The following is a 10450-nucleotide window of genomic DNA, read 5'->3' as shown; positions in this document are numbered from 1 at the left end:
GGATTAGTATTATTATTATTATTGCAAATAATAATAATATTGCAAATATAATAATTATTATTATTGCAAATTCTTCTTCTTATTTTTATTATTATTATTATTATTGCAAGGACTGGATGGCCATCGGTTGCGGTGCTTGGATTGTGTTTTACTTGCATGGGTTACTATTATTATTATTATTGCAAGGACTGGATTATTATTATTATTATTGCAAATAATAATAATAACATTGCAAATATTATTATTATTGCAAATTATTATTATTATTATTATTATTATTATTATTGCAAGGACTGGATGGCCATCTGTTGCGGTGCTTGGATTGTGGTTTTCTTGCATGGGTTTCTATTATTATTATTATTATTATTATTATTATTACAAATACAGGATAATCATTAGTTGGTGTGCTTTGATTGTGTTTTTCTTGCATGGGTTTCTATCATCATCATCATCACCATCATCCTCGAACCTTTGGAGCCAATCTCATCAACTCAGCTTAACTTTCACAAATACGTTTATGTCGGTTCGGATCATAAGCTCGTTTTGTTTTGTTTTTCGAGAAGGATTTCAAGAGACAACGTTGTCGTGAAGAATGAGCACAAACACAAGCACAGAGTGACAATCACATATTTTAGAAAACAGAACCGTTGTGAAAGTGCGTTGGAAAGAAAAGGAAGAATGAAAAACACAACGAAGGGAGGTTGAAAGGCAAAACGACGGCTCGCGGGCCGTTTCCGGCCGGGAGTTCAGATCAGGTCAAAATCGATGGGGCTGATGCGGGCGACGGGGGCCCTCCAGAAGTTGAAGCTGTTGAACTGGAGGAGGCTGTCGTCGCCGTCTTCGCCGTCCGGAGAGGGGCGGTTTTGTGCGTCGCGGCCCGTGGCCACTCCACCTTTGGGCTTGTAGGCGGCCATGTCGGTCAGGCCGAGGAGCTCCAACTCGGAGAGGTCCAGCTCCGGGATGGGCATGCGCCAGAAGAGGAAGGAGTCGTACTGGGAGTTGATGGTGTCCCTCATCGCTGCCTGCCAAGAGAATTGGAGCGTGCCGTTATTGACCTCGATCAGGTAGTTGGCAACTACTACGAGGTCATCTACTTATAGTATAGCAGGCCTATCTTACCAACCACAAGGAGGTCATCTACATACAGTATAGCAGGCCTATCTTGGCAACGATGTGGAGGTCATCTACGTATAGTAGAGCAGGCCTATCTTGGCAGCCAATAGGAGGTCATCTACGTATAGTATAGGAGGCCTATCTTGGCAACCATCAGAAGGTCATCTACGTACAGTATAGCAGGTCTATCGGCAACCATAAGGAGGTCATCTACGTACAGTATAGCAGGCCTATCTTGGCAACCATCAGGAGGTCATCTACATATAGTACAGCAGGCCTATCTTGGCAATCATAAGGAGGTCATCTACGTATAGTATAGCAGGCCTATCTTGGCAACCATAACGAGGTCATCTACGTATAGTATAGCAGACCTATCTTGGCAACCATCTGGAGGTCATCTATGTATAGTATAGGAGGCCTATCTTGGCAACCATAAGGACATCATCTACATACTGTATAGCAGGTCTATTTTGGCAACCATCTGGAGGTCATCTATGTATAGTATTGTAGGCCTATCTTGGCAACCATAAGGGTAGTCATCTACATATAGTATAGGAGGCCTATCTTGGAAACCATCAGGAGGTCATCTACGTACAGTATAGCAGGTCTATCAGCAACCATAAGAAGTTCATCTACGTACAGTATAGCAGCCCAATCTTGGCAACCATTTGGAGGTCATCTACTTATAGTATAGCAGGCCTATCTTGGCAACCATCTGGAGGTCATCTACGTATAGTATAGCAGGCCTATCTTGGCAACCATCTGGAGGTCACCTACGTATAGTATAGCATGCCTATCTTGGCAACCATCTGGTGGTCATCTACGTACAGTATAGGAGGCCTATCTGGGCAACCATTTGGATGTCATCTACGTATAGTATAGGAGGCCTATCTTGACAACCATCTGGATGCCATCTATGTATAGTATAGCAGGCCTATCTTGGCAACCATAAGGACATCATCTACATACAGTATAGCAGGTCTATCTTGGCAATCACAAGGAGGTCATCTACATATAGTACAGCAGTCCTATCTTGGCAACCATAAGGAAGTCATCTACATATAGTACAGCAGGCCTATCTTGGAAACCATCTGGAGGTCATCTACGTATAGTATAGCAGGCCTATCTTGGCAACCAACAGGAGGTCATCTATGTATAGTATAGCACGCCTTTATTGGTAACCACCAGAAGGTCATCTACATATAGTATAGGAGGCCTATCTTCGCAACCATCCAGAGGTCGTCTACATATAAAACCATATTGATCAATCGATCTGTTTATTGATTAGTCCACTGACCATATCAATAATCAAGAACAAAAAATACGCAGACAAATAAGACACCAACCCCTGTCCTCAAAACTCCTGTAAATTAAAACACAATGTTGGTTAAATAAATAACGACGTTTGAGGTTAAATTACAAGATGATAGCAGGGAGTGACGCGAGTCAACGAAGAATCAGTCGGGGAAATGTAGATCAGTTCCTCGCCATGACTGGAAAATGTATGTGTGTGTGTAGGTGTGTTGCTAGGCGGCCCTCTGTGATGTCATTGGGAAGGAAAGGTGATGTGTATGGGAAGAAGGAAGGAAATGAGAAGGAAGAGAGGAAGGAGAGGAAAGAAAGGAAGAGAAAGGATGGGAGGGAAGAAAGAAAGAAATGAAAAGTGGAAAGATGGAAAAAGAAGGGAAGAAAAAAGGAAGGGAAGAAAGAAGTAATTAGGAAAGGGAGAGAAGGTAGAAAAAGGGAAGAAAGAAGGAAGGAAGGGAAGAAAGAAGGAAGGAAGGGAAGAAAAAGGAATTAGGAAAGGGAGAGAAGATAGAAAAAGAAGGAAGGAAAGACAGAAAAGGGAAGAGAAAGGGAAGGGAGAGAAGATAAAAGGGAGGGAAGGGAAGAAGGAAGAAAGGGAAGAAAGAAGGTATTAGGAAAGGGAGAGAAGGTAGAAAAAGAAGGGAGGAAAGGAAAGAAAGAAAGAAAAGGGAAGAGAAAGGGAGGGAAGAAAGAAGGAATTAGGGAAGGGAGAGAAGATAGAAGTAAGGGAGGGAAGGAAAGAAATAGAAATAGAAATGAAAGGAGGAAAGAAAGAAAAAGAAGGGAAGAGAAAGGAAGAAAGAAGAAAGGGATTAGGGAAGGGAGAGAAATAGAAAAAAGTAAGAAGAGAAGAAAGAAAGAGAAATGAAGGAAGGAAGGGAAAAAAGGAAGGGAAAGGAAGAAGGGAAGGAAGTGAAGATAGAGAAGGAAGGAGGGAGGGGAGGAAAGAGAGAAAGAAAGAAAGAAAGAAAGAAAGAAAGGAGGTGAAAAGAAGGGAAGAAAAAAAGAATTGGGGAAGGGAGAGAAGATCGAAAAAGCAGGAAGGGAAGGAAAGGAAAGAAAGAAGGGAAGAGAAAGGAAAGGGAAAAGATAGAAAAAGCAGGAAGGAAGAGGAGGAAAGAAAGAAGGGAGGAGAAAGGGAAGAGAAAGAAGTAAAAAAGACAGGAAGGAGGAAGGGAGGAGAGGAAAGAAAGAATGGGAGGAAGGGAAGGAAAGAAGGGAAATAAAGGAAAGGAGAAAGAAGGCAAGAGAGGGAAGGAAAAAAGAAGATAGAAAAAGGAAGGGGAGAAAATAGAAAGGAGAAAAAGGAAGGGGGAAAGGGGGAAAGGAAGAGAAGGGAGGAAGGAGAAGGAAGGAGGAAAGAAAGACAGAAGAAGCAAGAGAAGGAAAAGAAAGAGCAAAGAAAAGAATGGAGAAAGGAGGAGGAGAGGATGAAGAATGGAAAAGGAGAGGGAAAGGGAGGAGAAAAGAAAGGGGGGAAAGAATGAGGGAAGGAAATAAAGAGAAAAGGAAGAAGGAATGAAGGAAGGAAGATAGTAAAAGAAGGGAAAGGAAAGAAAGAAGAAGGGAAGACATAACAACAATAGCAATAGTTATAAGGCAGCAGAGGAGTATGAGACTCCTCCATCCATCCCTCCACCTGACTGCGTATTATTTTCACCGCAGTGCCGCTCCCACCCTGGTCCAGGGTTGTGGTTTTGCAAGGCCTTTCCCTCCCAAAGTGGCGTCAGACTGCATTAATTCCGCAGTGTAGATGCCCCCCTGATGGCTTCCTCGGAAAATTAGATCACTCTTCAATATGGGAAAACAAGCCGACACCTGCTTTTTTTTTAAATAGACGGAATGGAAGGGATATTTCTGTCCTTTGATGCAATCCAGAGACGTTTCTGGAAAGCCTCAGTTGAGCCAATGACTTGGCACAATATCCTCGAAACCATTCGTGTATCGCTCCGAAATCGGAACGAAACAAGACCGAACAGTCTCTTAATCCTGATATTTTAATAATTTGATTTTATTTTATGATGTAGAATAATAATGTATAATAATAATAATAATAATAATAATAATAATAAATCAGTTCAGTTTCTAGCCTTATTCTAATAATAATAATAATAATAAATCAGTTCAGTTTCTCGTCTAATAATAATAATAATAATAATAATAATAATATATCAGTTTCTAGTCTTACTCTAATAATAATTATACATAATAATAATAATAGTTCAGTTCAGTTTCTAACAGTCTAATAATAATTATACATAATAATAATAATAATAATAATAATATATCAGTTCAGTTTCTAGCCTTATTCTAATAATAATAATTATTAATAATAATGTATCAGTTCGGTTTCTAGTCTTATTCTATTAATAATTATACATAATAATAATAATATATCAGTTCAGTTTCTAACCTTATTCTAATAATAATTATAAATAATAATAATAGTTCAGTTTCTAGCCTTATTCTATACATAATAATAATAATAATAATAATAATAATAATAATAAATCAGTTCAGTTTCTAACCTTATTCTAATAATAACAATAATAATAATAATAATAATAATAATATATCAGTTCAGTTTCTAGTTTTATTCTAATCATCATCATCATCATCATAATATATCATTTCAGTTTCTAACCTTAGTCTAATAATAATTACACATAATAATGCATAATAATAATAATAATAATAATAATATATCAGTTCCGTTTCTAACCTTATTCTAATAATAATAATAATAATAATAATAATAATAATATATCAGTTCAGTTTCTAGTTTTATTCTAATCATCATCATCATCATCATAATATATCATTTCAGTTTCTAACCTTAGTCTAATAATAATTATACATAATAATGCATAATAATAATAATAATAATAATAATAATAATATATCAGTTCAGTTTCTAGCCTTATTCTAATAATAATAATAATAATAATATATCTGTTGATAGATTGATTTCTATGATTGTCAATGGTCTGAAAATGACAAGCATGGGAGGGTCAAAGAAATACATAATAATAATAATAATAATAATAATAATAATAATAATAATATATACTCGTAATAATAATAATAATAATAATAATAATAATAATATCGGTTGATAGATTGAAAATAATAATAATAATTACTCATAATAATAATATATCAGTTCATAGATTGATGTCTATGATTATCAATGGTCTGAAACTGACAAGCATGGGACTGTCAAAGGAATACAAAATAATAATAATAATAATAATAATAATAATGTACACTCATAATAATAATAATATATATCGGTTCATAGATTGATTTCTATGATTGTCAATGGTCTGAAACTGACAAGCATTGGAGCGTCAAAGAAATATATAATAATAATAATAATAATAATAATAATAATATAATGATGTATACTAATAATAATAATAATAATAATAATAATAATAATAATATATCAGTTCATAGATTGATTTCTACGATTGTCAATGGTCTGAATATGACAAGCATGGGATGGTCAAAGAAATAATAATAATAATAATAATAATAATAATAATAATGTATAATCAAAATAATAATAATATATCAGTTCATAGATTGATTTCTATGATTATCAATGGTCTGAAAATGACAAGCATTGGAAGGTCAAAGAAATACACAATAATAATACTAATAATAATATAATAATAATGATGTATACTCATAATAATAATAATATATCGGTTGATAGATTGATTTCTATGATTGTTAATGGTCTGAAACTGACAAGCATTGGAGCGTCAAAGAAATACATTACAATTGTTCATATATATATATATGAGAATAATTATGATTATTATATTATTATTATATTCCATCAGTTCCTTGGCTGACCTTTTGTCCAGAAGGGTTCGGAGTCCCAGACGGCGGCTTAGCTCCCAAAGATGCTGGCGATGGGGAGATGCAGACACAGATGGTGCAGCTGGTCTATTGTCTGGACGAGTGTGCTTTGCACGATTGTGCAGCACCGCAGCAGCCCCTCCTCGCACGACGACGGCAGTGACGCCGGGCCCAGCCCTCGTGCATCAGGGGTGGGTGGGATTCCTTCTATTTCTGGCATCTAAGGAGCCCAGCAAAGCATCCCAGGAATGGTGCACTTGTCTTGCAAGGAAATGATGAGGCCGTCGGCTCTATTTAGAATGAATCCTGGCTCTACTTGCATTATATATTATATATTTATTTATTATTATGGCCCTCCTATAATAATACATAGAAATTTTTATATATATATATAATTTTATAATATTATAATAAACTATATATATAATATTAATAAATTTAATAATATTATAATATTATAATAAACAGAAACTATATATATATAATATTAATAAATTTAATAATATTTTAATATAATAAACAGAAACTATATATATAATATTAATAAATGTAATAATATTTTAATACTATAATAAACAGAAACTATATATATAATATTAATAAATTTAATATTTTAATATTATAATAAACAAACTATATATGACACATTAATAAATTTATTATATATTATTATATATATTTATATATTATATATATTTATATATATTTATATATATTTATATATATTTATTATATATTATTATATTTTATATATATATATATATATATATATATGACTAATAATATTGCAATATCGTGGTATAGTACAATATAATTATATATAATATTAATATTGTACTCTACCAATAATATAATACATATTAATAAATTTAATAATAATAATAATATATCAGTTCAGTTTCTCATCTTATTCTAATAATTATACATAATAATAATAATATATTAGTTCAGTTTCTAACCTTAATCTAATAATAAGTATACATAATAATAAGTATAATAAGTATACATAATAATAATATATCAGTTCAATTTCTAGTCTTATTCTAATAATAATTATACATAATAATAATAATATATAAACAGAAACTATATATATATATAATATTAATAAATTTAAAAATATTTTAATTCAATAAATAGAAACTATATAGATAACATATTAATAAATTTAATAATATTTAATATTATAATAAACAAACTATATATATAATATTAATAAATTTAATAATATTTTAATAATATAATAAACAAAAATAGAAACATATCTATATAACATATTAATATTTTAATATTATAATAAACAGAAACTATATATATAATATTAATAAATTTAATAATATTTTAATATTATAATAAACAGAAACAAATGCAATAAATATCAATGCATTAAATATCATCCTAATAAAGCCTATATAATAATATGTTTCATAATAAATATAATACTATTACTAACAAATCTAATAATAATATCAAATGAAATAATAGTAACTCTAATACTATGATCATATAATAATAAATATAATAAATAGTGTAATTACATTTATTACACTATATATTATAATATTTATTATTATATGATCATAATATTGGATTTATTATTTTATTTGCTATTATTATTCGATTTGATATTATCAATATTATATGTAATATCAATGTAATAAATATAAATGTCTTAATTATTAAATTTATATATATATATATATATATATATATATATATGACTAATAATATTGCAATATAGTGGTATATTACAATTATATATAATATTGTGCTATACCAACAATATAATATATTGTATATACATATAATATTGATATCATAATGAAAAACAATATAATGCTAATAATAATTCTTGCATATAATAATAATAATAATAATAATAATAATAATAATAATATAGTGAAGGTAAAGGTTTCCCCTCGACATGAAGTCCAGTCATGTCCGATTCTGAGGGTTGGTGCTCATCTCCATTTCTAAGCCGAAGAGCCGGTGTTGTCCATAGACACCTCCAAGCTCATGTGGCCGGCATGACTGCATGGAGCGCTGTAACCTTCCCACTGGAGCGGTACCTATTGATCTACTCACATTTGCATGTTTTCGAACTGCTAGGTTGGCAGGAGCTGGGGCTAACAGTGGGAGCTCACCCCATTCCTTGGAGTCTAACTGCCAAACTTTTGGTCAGCAAGTTCAGCAGCTCAGCACTTTAACCCCCTGCACCACCAAGGGCTCTAATATAGTCATCCTAATATATTAAATATAATTACTACTGATAATATATATATAATGATACACAGTTTTGTTATTGTATATTTTAAGCTGTAATGTTTTCGATCGTGAGCCACTTGAGTGTGTGTGTGTGTGTGTGTATATATATATATATATTCCGTTGTTTAATTATCACTTTTACCTATGTAGCCATGAGGACAGGCGGATAAAATAATAATAATAATAAATTAATAAATAATATTATTAATAATATATTATGTGCCTAATTGTACCTTTATGGACCAACAACGGGCTTCATTCTGATCTGCAAAAAAAAAAAAAAAGTCACACGCAACTTTTCAAGCAACCGAAGAAACTTTTTAAATAACAGGAAGTGACCTTCTCACCGCTTCCTCTTTCTTGGGGTGTACAATCGGCACAACCTCCAAAATGGCTCGGTTTCCTTTTTATCATGTCACCTTTGGGGTCCCCTTCCAACTCTAAGAGTCTATGGATACAGAATGAGGCACGTCTGGATGACCTTTGGGGTCCCCTTTCCAACTTTATAGGCTATGGACACAGAAGGAGGGAGGTCTGGATGACCTTTGCGGTCCCCTTTCAATATAAGAGGCATGTCTGGAAGACCTTTGGGGTCCCTTTTCCAACTTCAGAGTCTATGGACACAGAATTAGGCAGGTCTGGATGACTTTTGGGGTCCCCTTCCAACATTAGAGGCATGTCTTGATGACCTTTGGGGTCCCCTTTCCAACTTTAGAGCCTATGGACACAGAATGAGACACCTCTGGATGACCTCTGGGGTCCCCTTCCATCATTAGTGTCTATGCACACAGAATGAGGCTCGTCTGGATGTCCTTTGGGGTCTCCTTCCAACATTAGAGGCACGTCTGGATGGCCTCTGGGGTCCCCTTTCCAACTTCAGAGTCTATGGACACAGAACTAGGCACGTCTGGATGTCCTTTGGGGTCCCCTTCCAACATTAGTGTCTACGGACACAGAATGAGGCTCGTCTGGATGTCCTTTGGGGTCTCCTTCCAACATTAGAGGCATGTCTGGATGACCTTTGGGGTCCCCCTTCCAACATTAGAGGCATGTCTGGATGACCTTTGGGGTCCCCTTTCCAACTTTAGAGTCTATGGACACAAAATGAGGCACGTCTGGATGACCTTTAGGGCCCCCTTCCAACTTCAGAGCCTATGGACACAGAATGAGACACCTCTGGTTGACCTTTGGGTCCTCCTTCAAGGCACGTTTGGATGACCTCTGGGGTCCCCTTTCTAACTTTAGAGTCCATGGACACAGCAGGAGGCATGTCTAGATATCCTTTGGGGTCCCCTTCCAACATTAGAGGCACGTCTGAATGACCTCTGGGGTCCCCTTTCCAACCAGTGTCTATGGACACAGAGTGAGGCACGTCTGGATGACCTTTGGGGTCCCCTTTCCAACTTTATAGTCTATGGACACAGAACGAGGCATGTCTGGATGACCTTTGGGTCCTCCTTCAAGGCATGTCTGGATGATCTTTGGGGTCCCCTTTCCAACTTTAAAATCTATGGACAAAGAATGAGGCATGTCTAGTTTACCTTTGGGGTCCCCTTCCAACATTAGTGTCTATGGACACTGAATGGGGCACATCTGGATGACCTTTGGGTCCTCCTACCAGCTATGGGTCCATAATGATGCACGTCTGGATGACCTTTGGGGTCCCCTTCCAACATTCGTGTCTACGGACACAGAATGAGTCATGTATGGATGACCTTTAGGGTCCCCTTTCCAACTTTATAGTCTATGGACACAGAACGAGGCATGTCTGGATGACCTTTGGGGTCCCCTTTCCAACTTTATAGTCTATGGACACAGAATGAGACATGTCTGGAGGACCTTTGGGGTCCCCTTTCCAACCAGAGTCTATGGACACATAATTAGGCACGCCTGG

The 10450-nt window shown here is 34.7% G+C and overlaps 1 protein-coding gene across 1 annotated transcript in view; it reads right to left on the bottom strand.

Moving 5' to 3' along the window:
• Positions 1-611: 611 nt before the first annotated feature.
• The window catches only part of MLLT11 (MLLT11 transcription factor 7 cofactor), an 80009-nt gene continuing 70170 nt past the window's right edge, over positions 612-10450 (bottom strand). Inside the window, exons 2-3 of the mRNA XM_060758499.2 lie at positions 6286-6357; positions 612-1022 (exon numbers count right to left, since the gene is read on the bottom strand). Coding sequence (XP_060614482.2) covers positions 747-1016 — 270 coding nt within the window. The 5' untranslated portion in view covers positions 1017-1022; positions 6286-6357 and the 3' untranslated portion in view covers positions 612-746. The remainder of the gene's footprint in view (positions 1023-6285; positions 6358-10450) is intronic.

This window comes from Anolis sagrei, chromosome 12 (assembly GCF_037176765.1).
Source record: "Anolis sagrei isolate rAnoSag1 chromosome 12, rAnoSag1.mat, whole genome shotgun sequence".
Lineage (NCBI taxonomy): Eukaryota > Metazoa > Chordata > Lepidosauria > Squamata > Dactyloidae > Anolis > Anolis sagrei.
Note: the sequence above shows the minus strand (reverse complement) of the source record. Positions and strands in the feature narration are given on the sequence as shown.